The sequence below is a fragment of the Homalodisca vitripennis genome, chromosome 1 (genome assembly GCF_021130785.1).
Source record: "Homalodisca vitripennis isolate AUS2020 chromosome 1, UT_GWSS_2.1, whole genome shotgun sequence".
Taxonomy (NCBI): domain Eukaryota; kingdom Metazoa; phylum Arthropoda; class Insecta; order Hemiptera; family Cicadellidae; genus Homalodisca; species Homalodisca vitripennis.
In genome coordinates, this window is record NC_060207.1 from 118742815 (window position 1) to 118762706 (window position 19892).

The 19892-nt window shown below is 32.3% G+C and overlaps 1 protein-coding gene across 1 annotated transcript in view; it reads left to right on the top strand.

Moving 5' to 3' along the window:
* Nucleotides 1-5722: 5722 nt before the first annotated feature.
* The window catches only part of LOC124352769 (nuclear pore complex protein Nup205-like), a 54676-nt gene continuing 40506 nt past the window's right edge, over nucleotides 5723-19892 (top strand). Inside the window, 3 exon segments of the mRNA XM_046802436.1 lie at nucleotides 5723-5855; nucleotides 11428-11579; nucleotides 17753-17921. Of these exon segments, the coding sequence (XP_046658392.1) occupies nucleotides 5849-5855; nucleotides 11428-11579; nucleotides 17753-17921 (328 nt within the window). The 5' untranslated portion in view covers nucleotides 5723-5848.

Below are 19892 nucleotides of genomic sequence, written 5' to 3' on the forward strand. Positions count from 1 at the left end.
TTTTGTTTATACATTTTCCTACATCCTGATTAATTGTGATATGAATCTTGGGTATTTTATTACACCTTTTATTTATTTATATAAATAAATAAAAGGTGTAATATTTCAATATTACACAATATAACACTTTTCAATATCTACACTACAACAGTTGTCACCCTGTATATGTAAAAAGATCAATTCACAAAAGCTTGGTTACACGAGCAACCAAATTATGCAGTGAGAGTGAAGATCTTAAAAATTACGTTAGTAACATATATGATGCTTTTTTAAAACGAGGATATCCTGAGAAGCTATTAAATGAAAAGCTACAGCTCAATGAAAGTAACCTTAATAATAATTATGCCAAAAAGAAATATTATGATGAGCCTAAATTAATAACACAATATCATCCTGGTCTCTACAAAATTAACAACATTTTTAAAGTAGCTTACAAAATTCTTCAAAATTCTCCACTGACAGACTCATTTCTAAAAAGTATTCCACGTATTGTTTTTAAAAGACCTCCTATTTTAAAGGACATTATATCGAAACCAAAATTACCAGCTGATTCTGATGTGGAAACTAAATTTAAAGGAGCACATCCATGTAATAAATCAAGGTGCATGGTGTGCAATCAAATACAAGAGTCATCAAAATTTGAAAGTAGTTCAACTAAAAAAGTATACAAAATTATTGGAAATTTGACATGTAGTACAAAAAATGTAGTATATCAAATTCAGTGTAAACAATGTCCTAAAGACTACATCGGCTCTACAACAAATAATTTAAGAATAAGAATGACAGGTCACCGTTATGATTTTAAGCATAATGATGAATCAAAACCATTAGTCATTCATAGTAAAATACACAAAGAATCTTTTGAAAATTTATATACAGTAAAACCAATACGATCAATACAAAATAATTCAAATACATCAAAATTAAGAAATTTAGAACAAGCATGTCAAATTGTCACAAAATCTAAATTCCCCTATGGATTAAATCTTCAATAAATTTGAATCATCTGGACACTCATCACATCTTTACACCCACAGTCTGAACACATGTTTATCATTTCAAGAATATTATGCTTATTAATTTATTTATCTGTTTACATGTATGTTTTTAATTATTTTATGTGTTTCGTTATGTTGTTTTGACCTGAAGAAGCGTAATGCGAAATATAGTTAATCAATATTAATAATATGTTGGCCTTTTTCTACATATATATATATATATATATATATATATATATATATATATAATACAGGAAATATGTATCAGTACTTGCAACACTGAAGGTAAAGCTTAGTTGGTATTGAGTAGTAAAATGCTTGAATTTGCTTTGTGGATTGTGTTCAAAAATAAAATATCACTTCATTGTAGCTAATACATCCCAATTAACATTATTTTTCATTTTAACCCATATATATATATATTGCAATTTGACAAGAAGGGATCAGCAATTAATACTTTGCTGCTGAGATAAGGTCTGTTTAAAAAGAACTGAAAGCAGCAATTCTCCAAATATAAAAAAAAGAAAATGTGTTGATGAATACTAAAGGAGTGAGTTTTCATTCACAGTTGATAACCATTATGCATTATTTGTGGAGAAATGTTATCAAATGGCAGTTTGAGATTGTTGCTGTTATTGCGTCACTTGGATACATAACATCCAAACTACAGAAAAAAATACATTATTTCTTCCAAAGATTAATAAAGGTCCTAATGTGATCTCAATTGTTCATCTGTAAATAGAGATAAAGAGAAAGCAGTCAAACCATCCTTATAAAATTATTTACTACATAGCTGAAAGTGGTAAAACCATGCAGTTGCAAAATATTTTATTTCTTAAAGATGCCATCAGATGTATATTGGGTGGAGAACATGTGCAAAGAAGTTAAGAAAAAAATCCTTTTTAAAGTAACATTTTCAAGAAGAATTAAGGATATGCCTGATATCCTGATGAAGGGACATCTTCAGTTGAAAAAATATCCCTGGATTTCTATTCAAGTAGATGAGAGCATAGATGTTTCCAATTTATCAATTTTACTTGTCATTGATAGATACAATAATTTTTTAATAATACTCGTTAATATTAAGGGCAGTGCAAAAAATCAAAACTGTTTAAATTGTGATTGGAAAATATGAACAGTCTACATGATTGCTCTTTCTTGCAGAGATAAAATTATTTTAATTGAGTTATGAAGCTAAACTATTTTTTTACATTACTCTTTTGAGTTAAATTTTGACTTTCTTGTTAATTGGTTTCAACATCTGGCAAACTTGAGTGTTACTTTTTCAGAAATAAACTTAAATTAAAAACACAACCGTGACAATACTCGAGTATATGTTGCCTGTTACAAACAGTTCTTGAGAGAGCATTTTGTTCATATGAATTCATAAAAAATAAACATAGGAACAAGCTTGAGGCATTGGCAGGTTCGAGGCTGTGCTTAAGTTTTTCATTGTTTGAATTTTTTTTGGCGATGGAGGGTTGTGAAGGAAGCAGGATGTTCCGGACATTTGCCATTATTCAATGATACAAAAAATCAGTAACACTGTTTCTCTTCCTCAGGTGAATAACTAACCAAACACAAATCGAATCACCAGAGTATGTTCAAACTGAACTAAAGAATATAGGTCACAATATGTCTGGACTCGACCGACCACAGAACTGTGGTTCAGTTTTAATAATTAGTGTACTGTTTTAAGTAAGTGCATGTTAGAGTACTTAGAGTTAACACAATATGGCACTTGTGATTCCTGACTTATGCTATCATGGCGCTATAGTATCATTTTTATTTTAATATTATGTGTTAGTTTAGTTATTCACTTGTGGAAGAGATCAGATTGCAGATCTTGAAACGTAGTATTACTGATTTTTGTAATAAAATAAAAATTATATTTCATATAATAAGTTGTGGTGTTTTGTACTTTTTAGCAATAAATTGAAATGATTGGCGAGAAGGGTTGCTTGTTAGGGAAAATACAATGAAAAGTGCTATTGTTAGTTCAGGTCCATACATAAAAAGTGAGGTAGGAATGGCTTTATTTACTGCCAATCGCCTTAATTTCTTTGCAGTCTAAGGTGATGGAAATATTATTTCTCAGCAAGTTGACTTCTTTGCTAGAGAGGAAGTTTTATAATTTTGCCAGTTTGGATTTACCAAGGGCAATTCAGTGATAGATGCGACTGGTTTTCTGGTGTCTTCCATAGTTCGGTTTCTAGATGACGGTAGACCAATTGAGGGCACTTTTATATGCACGAGCTATTGACATGGTTGACCACGAGATCTTATTTCTGAAGATGGAGGCAAAGTAGTACTACATTGTAGTAAATTAACCACTACACACAACTCCCGGCCGGACGTTTGCCCATGTGTATTCGACAAGGTATTCTCTTTTGGACTCCGAGACATCAGACCGGGTGTTCTCCGAAAAGGTTAATAGGAGCGAGGAATTTTGTTGGATTGACGCGTAAAGACGACCTAGGAGAACGCTCGACTAATCCCACTCTACCATTGTCTTAGTTTAGTTCCGTTATTTGTGGTAAATATAAACATACAAATCTATTGTACACCATTTTACCTGAATTTGATCTACATTCTGTCATTTTCTGATTATTCTTTGATTGTAATTATCTATTTTAAAATATCCCCTACTTACATTTAAATATCAAGACAATTCACAAGTTCGTAGACAAATAAAGTTGTTATAAAATTAAAACCCATTGCGGATCACTGACGAGCTGGGCTCGTCACGCAGCGGCCGGGCCTAACGGCACGATGACGAGCTCAGGTCGCAAAAGCGGTCTGCTTTTAAATTTCCCTCCAAATAGTTCTATCAATGTCTGATATATTGGGCGATCGTCTTCACTTATCAACTATAGTGTTTAACAACGGTCTACGTTTAGAGTTTTCAAAAGTTTTATAAATATCCTACAGATCGCAGTTGTATGTCGAAGTTGAAAAGTCATTTATATGAGTTTACGCTCTGCTTTTTAGCGCTTCTGATTGGGTGTTTTCCTCAGTTGTTATTATAATACTTTTGAGGTTAGTGACACAGAACTAAACGACGCAGACGTACATATTGGCGGGTTTAGTCTAGACAATGGCCCGGATGTTGTAATCGCTTCGCCTCAGCCGCTTTATTTAGACTATGATTCAGACATCATCCCTGTCACCCCGGAACCTTGCTCGCGTGTTATCGTTCTTACATCACGGATACCCCAGCAGGCCCATGTCCCATCTGAACGAATACCTTCACAGCTAAATTTTCTAGTATACAATAGCGAGCGATACGATGTGGCGCACCATTGCTGTTCGCGCGGCCGCTAACCGTAAATTAATTGGTGCCCGCGCGCCAAAACAATACGATCCGCAATGGGTTAACGCTCGTGTTTAAACCGTAGACATAATGCTTGTACTTTTTAATACGTCCAATTAAAAAATAATGAAATAACCATTTTGGTAAATAACTATTTTACATGGTTCTCACGTTCGTGTCTTCCCTTGAAGTTGAGGTGTTATATTCCCGATCAACTCGTCTAAAGAAAAAAATTGACATTCTAGTGTACCTACAAACCTTTACTTAATCTTCTCTTACGTCACAAAAAAGAGAATTGAACGTTCCAAATAAATGCTTTTCTGAAGTTTTGGTTGATCAAATACGTGACTGTTGAGTTTTATTTGCCATCTGTGACAAAGCAGACAATAATTTGTTTGTAAATTTCGTCTTCCTTTGTCCACATCTGAGTAAGCTGAGCCAACGAGAAAATTACGCAGATAATTGATTTTCATATGATTTGCCGTATGCTGTTGAAATATGGTGACATGAAAACACAACTTCCAGCTTAGTTTTAAACTCCAAAAAGAGAAGTTAGAACTATCTTTGGGAACACTAACAATAAATATTTCCAGCGTATATTTACACTATTCTAGATATATATATATATAGGCGTCTTGTTTGTGGGAAGGAACTCTTGACATTGGTCTTAGAATAGTTCTAAAATATAGCTATTCTACGGTAATGCTATCAGATTTTATAATTCGCTACATGGTGCAATTAATTCTGAGGTCGATTATTCCTTTTTTCGGAAAAAAGGTCAAGTCACTTTTTATTCCTCAATTATTAAGGGAGAGTAAATAAGTTTAACCGTGTAAGGACATTTATCAAGCCAAGACTGACTAATGTTATAATTTAATGTTGCTTGGATCTACTGTAGAACTTTTAGTTAAGTAGAATTTTAATGAGGTCTTAATTAAAAATGTTAAGTGTTAATATTGTAGAAGTATTTGTTAAGTTGTATTACATGTAATGACTGGTTTAAATTTAAAACTATTTGTATTGTATAGTGACGATTCTATTTCATTCAACAGAAAAAAAGTTTCGATTGTATTATTGATAATACACTTCCAGTTTTCCATGTATGTAAATTATACACTCCAAAAACTATATTGAAATGAGCATGGTTTGAAATACACTCACCCTCATGCGTATATGAAATCAATCTACAGCTCTATTATTTGATTTAGTCTATGACTATGTTATCGCAACGGTCACATTCTTGAAACTTGATTCGGTACTACAGAAACTCGGTATTCGGTACTGTTCCCTGAAACGTTGGGCGTTTTCTTCTTTGTTGATGGATAATTCCTCTTTACAACACGTGATGGGAGGGATGAAATTGAAAAAAAGGAATAAGTAGTTGAATACGAAAGAAGAACGAGTTGAAGTTGAAAATGTGTTGATTTGGTGACGGTTGGTGGTTATTAGAGTTTCCCGCGAGATACATTTAATGATATTTCCAAAACAAAATAATTAAAAATCTGTGCCAAATTTGCGGTCAGCAAAGAGTACACCTATGGAAGGTAATATAAATGTTTATCTCGGATATCAAATTATTTTAATTTTACTTACAATTGGTCTAACCCCTCTGTTAGGTTATGTGGTGTCTTGCCGGTTAGAAATACAATATAAAATAACTTATATACAGTTTTAAACTGTGAAGTATTAAATTAAAAACACGCATATTTTTAGTAGTACACTTTATTATTAATGACTACGTTGTTATAGGTTAAATATGCATGTAACTTTGCCTTGATTGACTAAGTCAAAACCTGGTTGTCAATTTTGGCAATGTATCACAGAGGCTACTTACAACATTTTTGGGGGTAGGGTAAAATAAGCGGACCCGGTTTTTTATATCGAAATTAACAAACGGTATTACTTAATCACAACCATTGATATAATCAATTGATACTGATAATTATTTTGAACAATTCACTTAAAAAATTATAACAACAGCTGTAAAAACTTTCAAATAATACATGTACGGTAATGTTTCAATTTTACAAAAGTGACATTTATTATTAAAAATGGCAGTCAATTTTAGAGAACTACACGACATTACTTTGAAAGATGATAAGACATGTTTTTAGTGGCTTCAACATGTTTGACTCGTACCGAAAACTCATTATGTGAAACTTGTGAGAAAGAAACAACTGTAACTGTGAGAGGAGCAAATATGGTCGTCTTCAGTTTTCATAATTTTTATTATAATAATTTGTTTGATCACTGTAAATATTAAATTCATATTTAAATTTAAAACATAATTATGATTGTTATTGCGGACTTTAGATATTTTTATATCAATTGATAGTCTAGAATTTGAGATATATAAAAAAACTGGGTCCGCTTATCGTACCCTATCCATTTTTGGTGTGTTTTACATACTTGTAAAATGTCCCAATGCCTAAGTATAAATTTATCTTCTGAGGATGTGCCTATGATCCTGCATTTAAATTTGATCATCTGAGTCTTCCTGACCATTTTAATCTTCACATCTGAGACTTCAGTCACTTTTCCTTGTTGCACAAATAACAGTAATATCTGGGATTGCCAGTCATCATTTCAATGTTATTAACAAAATATGCTCGTCCACCTAAACAAAAATATCGTTTTAAGAAGTGTAAATCACAATATTAATAACTATGCTTTCTAATATTATGTGTATGTCATTTTGTGGTTATTTTGTGTATTGTGCTTCTTGTCGTCTGAGTTTAGAGCGTTATCTGCGTCCAATAGATCATCTGAATGTTGTGTGGTCAGAACAGTTTAGGGCAGCACTAGCAACTGTGCTGTGTAGTAGGCTTCAGTGCTTTGAGGATAACCATGTTGTATATTACTCAACCGCCACAGTGTGATTATTCTAATAACATAATTTAGTTTGGCATATTATGAATGTATTTAGATTTGGATTACGTGAGCAGCTAAAATATTAGGAAATTAATTTATTCAATTTTTGTTTAGTCATTGTGTTTTTTTCAGAGTGAAGAATATGAGTTTGTAGTGTAATCGTGTGTTTATTGTTTTAAATTCAGGATGTAGTGTTTAATGTTCATTTCACTTCAAATCATCAGGCATGTCACCTACCATCTCAAATTTTGATGAAACTATATTTTTAATACAACCATATAGGCTAGATAAGAAAATATACAAAATTTTACATTTTTAACTCAGCTTGTTTTATGGAAGGATTTAAAATGTAAATTTTCATCAAAATCTGAGATAGTGGGTGACAAATCAAACTTTTCTGAATAATTTGATGTAGAACGACACTGCAGCCAAATTTTTTGGTATTTTTCATCTTTTCTTAATTTTCAATAGTTTCTGGTGAAGTTTAACTGTCATATTTTCCTCTGTACTCTTGGTTTTGTTGCCAGTATGTATCTTATTTGCGCATCTCGTTATTAACATACTTCACACTAGACTAGATTTATGTCATATCAAATAGTTTAATTATCATTAATATAACTACAGCTCCATAATTTACTTAAAATTACTTTTCTATTAAAACAATTAAGCATAACAGAGCAATTACTGTGTCATAGCATGAGTAGCATTTTGGAGAGAGACTCGTCAGCTCACTCACCACTATTTCTTGGAACAGGTTGCCTTGACGCTACACATCATTCCACCCAGATAAACCAATAAGCATGACATTGACTGACTTATGTGTTGGGTGAAAGTGCAATGGAGGGTCGAAAAAGGGGGCTTCAAGCTCCGTTCGAGCGAAAGCGACCATTGCGTGATCCATAGAGAAACATTAACCACTAAACATCTCATTAAGTATCTTCGCAATACACTTAACATTTTTTTGGTGAAATAAACTACACAAATTTATAAAGACATGGGATCTGACCGCTCATGTATTATTCAATAGTAGTTCTTGTTGGTTGTCTCTTGCTAACCCCCTTTCTAGGGTGTTTGAACTGGGACACAAAATATATGTTTACCAGGAGTATAAAAACCATGTCACTGCCGATACATTTATCGCTAGGAAATTGTTGTCGAAGATAGCTTTTCTTACTGAATTGTTTGAAAAGTTGAATATACTAATAAGTAAATAATTGCAAGAAAGAAGACTAATATCGTAAACTTGTCAGACAGAGTGGAGGGTTAATAAGAAACTCGATTATCGGAATGCTATCATGCAAAGGTGAATACAGTAGATTTTGCACCTTGATTGATGAAAGATCTGTACAAACTGAGTGTATTTTGATGAATATTTCTCTATCAACGATGTAAACTCTATTATGTGGGTATCAAATCCATTTAAAAAAGAAATGCATCTAAGCTTTGAAAAGAGTGAACAAGTGTTTGAATTCCAAACAGATACTTCGTTAAAGACTGGGTTCAAAATAATTATTTGCTAGAGTGTTGAATGGTGTAATGTTGAAAAAATCGAACTCACAAATTGCTAGGAAAGCGTTGCTTGTGTTGATACCCTTTGTTACTTTCTACCTTTCGTTAGTGTTATCAAATCAAAATACACACCAAACTTAAAAATTGAAAAAAAGTGTGTGATCAGTTTCAAACATGAGTCTAGATTTAGATGTACTAATTAAAGGACAAAATCTCATCCTTCGCATAGACAGCAAATGTGTTTGATTGACTTTTGTAAAACATTAAACGATTATTATGTACTGTGATGAATTTGTGTAGATATAATCTGATCAGCAAAACTGTAATTTTTATAAAGCAATCATTGAAAATTATTAAAAAATATTAAAAATATTAAACACTTTGTACTTTACTTCCCTCTACATATTTAATTGTATTACTCTAACAACTATATAATAATAGTATAATTTTTTTCAATCAGTTATTACTGTGAATAGCTTATAGTTTTATATAATTTATTAAAAACACGGTTTTTACTTGATATTTTATGATGGATCATTTAAAATAGACATACAAGCAAATATTTTATAGATGTAAATTAATTATTATGTGAATTATAAGTCACAATACGTTATTGTTATTGTTCATCGACTCTAGATATGAGCTGAGGGGCTGGAGCGCCACAGAAAGTAGTAAAAACCTAAATTGAGCCTTGAATCCTAAAAGTTTGGAAAGCACTGCCTTAGGGTTTTCTTCACCTGAAGAAGAGGGTAGATTTGAATCCTCGAAATGTAGTGTTATACTTTTTTGTAATATATAACTATGGCAAATGTCCAAAATCCAATTATTCTGTCTTATATTAGACATGTTCTAAAAAGAGATTTCTCATTACCCACTACAACCAGTATATATACTTTCTAGTAACGGTTTCAAATAACTTACCAGTTACAAAGTACGGTACTATTAAGTACACTCATACTAAACTTGTCCTCTGTATCTGAAAGATGCTGGAGAGGAGTGATAATGATTACTTTAGTTGCAAGTTATTCAGTCTATTTACAAATATATTACAATTTCTAGTTATTTACTGTTACATTATTCAAATACCTGTACAGAATACCATTGACCTAGTTTTATTTTAAAACAAAACCAGAATAACACTATAACATAGAAGGAATATTTTCAAGTGGCATTATAAAACTATGCAGTTTAACAAAACTAAAAAAATAATCTTCTTTTGCATAGAAATGTGTTTTATCTTTCTTGCCAAGGAATATTGCAAAAATTAAAATGCAAACTAAAAATAATCAGATTTAAAAAGAGAATCAAACAAACCCAAATCTATTATTTTATTTATTGAAACTATATTGTAAACCAAAGAAATATAAAATAATACACTTTTTAACACATTCGCTACCGAAATGTAAAAACTTTTTCGTTAATATGGACCGGCTGGCACACATATGTGCCGGCTAGTTGATTCTTATAGACCGATGGCACATATTTGTGCCGCTCGGTACAGTTCCAGTGGACCGACGGCACATATTTGTGCCAGTGTAGTATTATTAAATAAAAGGCTGTGGTAACGATCGGTCTATTCTTTCGACTTCATTCTTTCATATCGGTCTACAGGGATGTCTGGCACATATTTGTGCCGCTTGGTCTCTCGGTATGTTCACTTTTTCTTCCTTGGTGCAGTTCAAGGTCTAAGGTCAAAAAAGCCATGACCCAGTCAAATTGAACAAGAGGCTACGGTGTCATGTTTGTAGAATAAGACAGAAAAAGCGGAAAACAACTTTCTTCACATGTTCCAGCTGCACATATGAAAAGGACAATAAATTCGGACTCTGCATGCCAGAGTGTTTCAATGAATTTCACAAGTGAAAAACTAAAACAAAATGTGTGTTACCTAAGACATTTTTATTTCCTAACTGTTTTATGTCAAAGATAAAATGTAGCTCATTACATAAATGGAGTTATAAATAAGAGACATTTGTGTGAGTTTTTTTTAATAACATATTCTGCTATTTCCAAAGTGTTTATCCAAAGATCTTGTTTTAGTTTGTACAATACACATAACTACCATGTCAACACTAGTTTTTATTATTTTCCCAATGTGTCCTAACACAGTTATGGCAATTTTTACTTGACTTTCAACTAGAAAAAGTTTATATTTGAGGTTTAGCCTAAGCCTAAGTTTTTGCTACAGACCGACCGGCACATATATGTGCCACTAGCCAAAATGTATACAACGTAAAAAAAGGGATGTGGAATCAAGTTATACGTTTGCCTAAGGCTATAAAATGATATATAAATTGATTTGAACAAAGTTGTACTCTTGGGCTACGGTAATGACCACACTACTTTGAGCTGGTCTGTGAGAAGTGCCCAACTCACACAATGGTGGTCTATCTTGATGGACCTACCGGCACATATATGTGCCGGTTGGTAGCGAACGTGTTTTAATTTGCTATGATCATATCTTATAACTATGTGTAAAAACACATACTTGTGAATCTAATATAACTGAGCACGAGGAAAAAGATAAGTTAATAAATTCAAACTTTTAAACTATTAAGTTACTAAATACATGCCACTGCACATAATACAATAATTTCCTTTTTAATAACGCTAAATGCTTGAATTTTATAACCACATCAACAAATGAAAAGTTAACTTATTTTTTGTGGCTTGTACCCGGTACTACCACAGTAACCAAGTAAGAAATGTACTGATTTATAACCATACGTGTTACAGTCTCAACAAATGAAGATTTGTGGACACCATTCAAAGAACTACAGAGTCTAGTCGAGAGGGCAGTAAGCAGTGAAGATGACTCAATTTTGGATCCACTTCAGAAAGCTTTACAAAAGCATAAACAGAATTTTTTAACCCTTCTAAAAAACCCTGTAAGTATAACAGTTAGATTAAACAAAGATATGATAGCCTAGACCAGGGATTCCCAAACTGTGGTACGCGTACCCCCTGGTGGTACGCGAGACGTTGCCGGTGGGGTACGTGAGCAGGACCACGCCAGTTTTGCTATTATGTTCGGGCTGATGCGAGGGAGATTTTCGGGTTGCGGGAAAAGTTCTCATCCACCTTCTAGTTTCTTTGTCAGTTTGTCTATCGTCTGCCAGTCTGAAAAGTGTGTGGTTTTTAAAGCGTGTATTATACTGCCACATTATTCGTGTTATTTTATTCATTATTTCATAGACAGTGTTTGTTATAGCGATATGGAAATGTGGTTAAGCAAGTCTTCAAACGTTAAGAAAAAGCAGAGTTTCATCATCACTTGAAGAAGGTAATTTTACTCCTGTACCTAGTACGTCTTCATCAAGATCAAAGTTCTTCTGTGTGTTCTGCGAAGCCATTAGGTAAACAGACGTGCGTACAAAAAAAACGTAAATATTATACCAGCTACTTGTCTTATGGATTAACTTATAATGAGGTCCATGACAATGAACTTAGGCCACAATGTGTAATTTGTTAGAAACACTTTTCTCCACCATGCAATGAAACCATCTCTTTTAAAGCGTCATTTCCTAACAAAACATGAAAATAAACCATTGGATTTTTTTCAAAAATAAGGAAGCTTCATTAAAAGGCAGCAAGACAAATATTAATTATTGTACCAGTTTGAATTTAAAAGCAGTTGAGGCTTCCTATAAAGTTAGTATTAGAATTGCTCAAGAAGGCAAACCACATACCATTGGGGAAACATTAATACTGCCAGCAAACTAAAGACATTGTGTCAACCATGTTTAGGACAAAATGAGGCTAAACAGATTGATTCACTTTCGCTTTCTAACAATACAGTTTCAAGAAGAATAAGTGACATGGCTGCTAATGTAAAGGAAACATTACTCATGAAAATAAAAAAGCAAATATTTTGCTATTCAAATTGATGAAACGTCTGACGTAACTAACATGGCTCAGCTAATATGTTATGTTAGGTACAAAGATGGGAAATACTGTCGTAGAAGACAAGTTATTTTTGCCAAAACTTGCCTTCATGCACAATAATGCAGATGAAATATTGGAAAATTTATTCGAGAAAACGAGTTGAACTGGAAAAATGTGTAGGAATTTGCACAGATGGAGCAAATGCAATGGCTGGAGTTCATAAGGGAGTTGTTACTCAAGTGCAGCAAGTAAGCCTAAAGGCTAAGTTTATTCATTGTAGTCTTCACACGCGAAGCCTTGGTTACAAAGAGATATCCAGCAAAGCTGAAAAATGTACTGAATGAAGCAGTAAAGACAGTAAATTTCATTTTGAGCACTGAACTCACGCCTTTTCCATAATTTATGTGATGAAAATCGATAGTATTCACAAACATATTACTTCTGCAACACGGAAGTAAAGTGGTTGTCGAGAGGAAGAGTGATATCTCGAGTTGCTGAACTTCGACATGAAATATTGATTTTTCTATCCGACACAGACTTTCAGTATCATGACCGTTTTTTCAGATGAATTATGGTTTAAGCCGATTGGCTTATTTGGCAGAAATATTCAGTATGTTAAATGATGTTAACAGGAAACTACAAGGAAGCTATAACGCCACATTCCAAGCTATGGATAAAATCAATAGTGTGAAACTAAACTAAGATTTGCAGAAGGGGAAGCAAAGAAAAGCTAAGTGTCATAGTTCCGATCTCCTGAATCTTTTATTAAAGAGAACGAACTTCTCATGAGTCAAACAATTTTGAATGACATATCAGTTCATTGTAGCTCCCTCCAAGCTAGCTTCACGAAATAGTTTCAAGGTGATCTGAGTTCATACTCGTGGATTAAAAATCCCTTTGCTGAAATTGAGAAAATTATTCCTAACAGATTTTCTCTGAAACTTAAAGAGGAACTTTTTTGAGTTTAAACTCCGATTCGGATCTGAAAGAAGTATTTACAAAACGCACTCTTATTGTTTTTTGGATCAAAACGACGTTCAGCGTATGGTTGCAATTGCTGACAAAGCAGTTGAGTTTCTACTACCATTCCGAACTTCCCTATCTATGTGAGGCGGGGATTCTCACATCTGCTGTACATCAAAAATAAATACAGGAACCGAATACAAACAGTGGAATGTGATCTCAGACTCAATTTAAGCCTAATTATGCCAGACATCAGCATTTTAAGTCATTCCATTAAAGATCATCCCTCACATTGAATAACTGATAATAACTATATACGAAAATTTTCATTATGCGACATCCACAATTCTCAATTTTGTATTTTGTAATTTGATTATAATTAAATATATGTATTAATACAGTTTCTTACACTTTATTATTCCTACCTAACAAATTTTAACACAGATAACTAAAAACTAAATATATAAAATTTGTATTATAATGCATTACGGATCTGTTATTCTTATTGCATTTTATCTTTGAAATTCAGATTTTATAACATACGAGTAATTATACTTGTATATAAAACGAAAAATAAGAAAAGGCAAACTAATGATGCATGTAAAATTTAAAATATACGTGTAATGGGCCAAGGGGTACGCCATAATACATAGTACAAACTAAGGGGTACGTCACCAAAAAAGATTGGGAACCGCTGGCCTAGACTATTAAATAGTGGCTGAATATTTCATCATCATAATGGCCTACTGTAAGAATATCTACATTAATCCTTCTTCCTCTGCCAACTTCCGGTTTTACGGATGTCATCAATGAATGCCTAAATTGTTAGCGTTCAGTTTTACGAACATTTGCAAAAATAATTATAAAACATTTAAAGTTATATTAGAAGTTCCGGGAATCTTCCTGTAGAACTGGGATGAATCTAAAAAAAATTTCCGTTTCTAAGAACTTATGAAATGAAGAAATAATTTTAACAGCTCAGATTTTAACAGATTCAGGACGTGATTAATCTCAAAATAGATCAAGAGTTTCGTATTTTATGTGGCGTGGCCTGTGAAACTGCAAATGATAATTCGCAAGCCCCATCTGATGCCAGTTGCCTCTACTAGTGCAGTGGAGAATTTCTATCCCTGTGTTGCGACAAGCACGTGAAACACATAACAAACCATTGGACAATTAAAGTCGGTCAACTGATCATCTCTGGCCTCGGCTACAGTGGTATACTATAAGCAATAAAGCAGCAAAATGGCAGAGCGGTAGTGGCTGCAATGTAAGGTGTGTTTTTGTGTTTACATTTTTTCAGTCACCGGAATGGGCTCTTCAGTTGAACTATTCTAACAGTTATTCTTGAATGAAAATAGCATTTTGAAAAGACATAAAATTGAATAGTATTTGTTAGATAGATTGCACAGGCCTAAAATGTACAGTGTTTACAGGATTAGAGTTCTGTTGTGTAACTGTTATCATCTTTTTGGTTTGATAAGAGATGCAACCCGGTTTTTTGAGTTTATCAGAATGTCAGTGGGATTTTTACCAGACCTGATATCGGGATTGGATTGGATTTGGATTATTGTGAGGATGTGCAAACAAACATTTCACGAGTGTTTTCAAATTACACAAAAAGCAATTCGCATTATTGCTAATTTGGACTTTGGAGAGTCATGCAGGAGAGCTTTAACAAATTTGCAACTGTTGTCTTTGCCATGTCTCTACATCTTAGAAACAACCTTATATTGTTTGTCTAAATGTGCCTTAACCAGAGGACAAGACATGCATGGATATGAGACAAGAGGCAGAGATGACTACCATTCAGGAATGCTCAAAATGGTGGTATATGAATATTTACCTTCACAGGCAGGTATTTTTTATAAACAGATTGCCAAACTCAATTAAAAATGCTTCAACGCCCAAGGTGTTAGAAAACTCGTATCAATCTCTACATGGCGTAAAACGCTTCATAACAGTATTGATGAGTTTCTGGCATTCAACTGGGACACCACACGATGAGGAAACTGACTCCAGCACATGAAGTGGGCGTAATTGGCATGGACCGAATGAGGTGTGAATGTTTGAGTGTTGTTAGTTTCAATGTGGCCTTGATGGAGATGAATAAAAAAATTTAGGTATGAAAATTGACGTTTGCTATATAGTGTATATTGTTAACTGCAATTAAACGATTTGAATTGATTTGATTGAATGCTAGAGATTGATTGGAGCTTAAAATAGTTGGTAGTAATGAATCGTCACCAAATTTCTCCCACATCGCCAGTGGCAAAATTTGATAAACCACTGCAGTTTCGTGGCATTTCCTGCAAATACAGCTAGCTGGTGATGATAATCCTTCACCTTTCAGGCATAAGGGTTAAATACAGTATTACAGTGTTGTTTATTTGGTTTGAAAATGGACTAGAGTATCAGAAATTTTGGACAGAGAAAAGCAGGAAATTTGAAACGAGATTTTGAGTGGCCACTCTGTTTAATGTGTGCATCGTGTTTTGAATGAAATACTTTATACAAAGATAATTATTTTATAAAAATAATTCCACCTATGTATGTGGGAGTTACAGAATACAGAAAGGCAGTTAACACTAAGTGCTGCCTTCTTCACTCCTGCTAAATGTTTGGAGTTCTTGACACAGTAGCATCTATCACGAAAAATGTTGATTGTATCTCGCGTCAAGTGCAAATTTCGTGCTGTCATTCACTACCTCGTACCTCATTCTGGCGAATGTTTAGAACACCTAAAGTCAACTAAAGCATTCTTTTCTTTACCATGGCCCAAATATTTTTAATAAATTGCCTTATAACGTTAAAATATCTATGAATATTAGAGAATTTTGTAGTAAATTAAGAACGTTGTTGTTATTACAAGAGAATTGTAACAATTAATAATTTCCCCTTATAGTAAATTTTAGTTATTATATAAATCTTGTGTATAAATAAATTAGGATTAAATTAACATGAAGAAATACGTAAATAGCAAAGAATCATGTATTTTACTTGTGTATATTTAGCATAATTTATAATTTCTGGTTGAGAAGTAAGGGTTATTGAGATATGGTTTTAGTTTGTAAGATAAAGATTGTGACAAGGAAAGTACTTTAGTTCTGTTGGTAACTCATGCAATGTTGTATATTATTAATCTGTAGTGCAGACGCCACTGGATCTCAGGCTGGCTGATATCTTTAAGAATCCATAGACAGGACTCTGATAAGAAACCTGTTTTATTTTGTTATCCACTGACCACACTACTTGCAAAAGTGGTTACTCAATTCTGTTGAATTATTATAATTTTGTGTTGATGTACATTTGATGTTGGAATAAATTCATATTTATTATTATTCATATTTATTGAAGCAATACTATTTGATCAAATAAAACAGAAAAAAATCTTATTTTTATTAACAATTTACTAACCCAGTTCTCATAGCTAATTTTATTTAACTTTTAAAATTTATTTCAACCATCAAAATTAGTGTATGGTTTAAAAATTAAAATTTTATAATAAAGCAAAATTTTTAGAAACTTTATTCGAAAATACAATTCGTATGAAATGAAATGGTTTATTTCTCTCTTCACAATCAATGGATTTTAACAAAACGCTAATTTTATATTTATATACCCAATTTTTGATAAGCGTTTATCAATTGGAATATATTTTTCTATTCTTGAAAAACTAATGTTATATTATAATTAATAAAATTAAAATAAAAAGAATTATAAGCTGTTACTGAACTGCTGAGGGAATAAATTACACATACAAGAGAAGATAAATTCTTCTGTTTTTGTGTGGGAGTCATCAATGTTTTACATTTTCAATTTTGACTTTTACTGTTGCCTCCAGTTAACCTAGCCCCAGAAATACGCACACGCATGTGCGCGCGCGCGCGCGCGCACACACACACACACACACACACACACACACACACACACACACACACACAGACAGACACAGAATGATTGTTTGGAATGAGCAAGTTTTGCAAAATAGGAAGATGACTATGTAAATTTAATTACATTTTGTTACAAGAAAAATAATAAAACATGTCCATTATGTATGTGGTGTGTAAAAACAAAAATGAAAAATATGATTGGCATTGAGATCATAATGCACAATTTGATCTAACTAACCTTGTGTCTTGAAGAGCAAATTAAAATATAACCTTAGGCAACATGAATACCTACTCACAACTAACAAAGAGAATTTGTGTAGCCCAAGAATGGCAAGGCAAGAGAAGAGCTGGAAAAGGCTACAACAGAGGGTATCCGCCTGGGTGGATTGGCACATCAAGTGCTACCGCAGGAGCTGGTGGATGAAATCATCATCATCTCAGACATGTATGATCTCAATGAGTACATGGTCTTGGATCTGCTCACTACAGGTGAGTTCTGACAGTCTTCAATATTAACAAAAGTTCAAAAGTTACGTTTTGTGTAAGTTTGGCATTTAGTCATAGTTTATGAATTTGAAAGGATTAGTCTACTTTTTATTTATTATGTTACAAAAATCACCAGAAATGGTAATAATCATTGTTAAGTGTAAAATTAAGTTGTAACTTAACTACATTGATAATGTTTACATCTCTTTCAGTATGATTCTTTTTGGTAATTTTTACATAATTGAAGTACAGAGTGGAGTACTATCTAGTTTTTAATGTTTCTCATACATATATGGAATAAGAGTAAGTATTGTCAAGACAAAGAGAATTAATTTGAACTTTTTCTGGAAATTTCAATTTTGAAATATCATGTGTTACGAAAATTGGTCTTGAAAAACAGTTTATGTACTTGTGTGTCTATCTATGGTGAAGAGTTTGAGACTAGTCTACATATGTAACTGATTTTTGAATACACTTAGCATAGATATACATTTTTAATATTTCCAGATAGTTTTAATGTAAAATGATCATTATTGTTTTATTTGTATAAAAATAATGACTGATTGTAGATTAATTATATATGTTGTATTAGAAATTGACTTAGATTTTGATGACATTTTTAGCATTAATACACCTTTGGAAATTTACAAAATAGAAAAATTAAGACATGATAAGTGCTTTAATCTTATGGTAATTATGTAGAAAAAATAGAGGAATGATGTAGTTCACAAATGTATATCATAAAATATCTATCTGAGCAGATGTTTTTATAATAATCAAACACGAGTTATTTTTTGAATAGCCCTTGTATTGTAAAAATGTGTATTATTTAATAGAACCATTTTTAACACTAGTGCTGGAACACAAATAAAAATGTTTCTCACAAATGCAATAAATTTTATCTTAGGTTCTGCTTAAAATGCAAGGTAGAGCATTTCAGCGATTTTGTAAGGAAACAATATTTTACCAAAATATTTATAAAATACCTAAATTAACAAAACGCTTATGATTTTTTTAATTGTATGACAAATTCTCATATGAAAAATATCTATAAACATAAACAAATATGCATATGTTGTTAATTTGTCATTTTATAGAAAGTAAGATAAATGTTACTCATAAAAAATAAAAAAATATTTCTAGTTGCTCATAAAAATTAAACTTTAAAAAATTGTTTTTCTGGAACTCATGATATTTGTAGAAAAATGAAAATGTACATATCTAAAAATCTATTTTGATATTTATAAAACTGTAGAGAAAACACTGTTTTCAGCAAATTAACATTTAAAATTTTTCTTACAGGTCTAATGCAATTTATGAGATTTTTAAATACAAGTATAAAGGTTATACTATTATGATACTTTTAGGAAATTTCTTACAGTTCTTTTGGATTATTTTGATCTAGATAGTGTGAATCTATATCAAAACTAAAATATTAGAGCCAAACCTCTTACTTTTTTTCTAGACCTAACATTAAATATAAAACTAGAGATTCCTAAACACAGAACAATATACTGGAGAGATAATAATATTAGGAAATAATTTTTCATGATTATACACTTTACTAGAGACCCTTTGTGGTTCCAGCTGTAGGATTGGCAAGAACATTTACTTGTGCCAATCTCTGTCCCAAACTGCTAAAATCTGTGTAATAGTCAATAGACTAAAACTCCGTTTTTCACACTAACTCTTCCTAATGCACCAGACAAGTACTCAACATTTTATTCGTATTTTTTAAACAACTGTATGACTTTTTTAATTTTCAACCCTTCAAGCCTTGTCCAGTATTTACAAAGTTTTGAGTTCATGTAAGTGATATTGTGGGTTTTGATGAGTTTGCATGATTGATTAGTTATGAAGATTTGCATAACAACAGGTCATACTAATTAAATTACCTCAAAATGGGCTTAAAAATGAAAAAGTCCTATTGCTGATTCAAATAGATCAATGAATAAATTGATAAAATTGACTAAT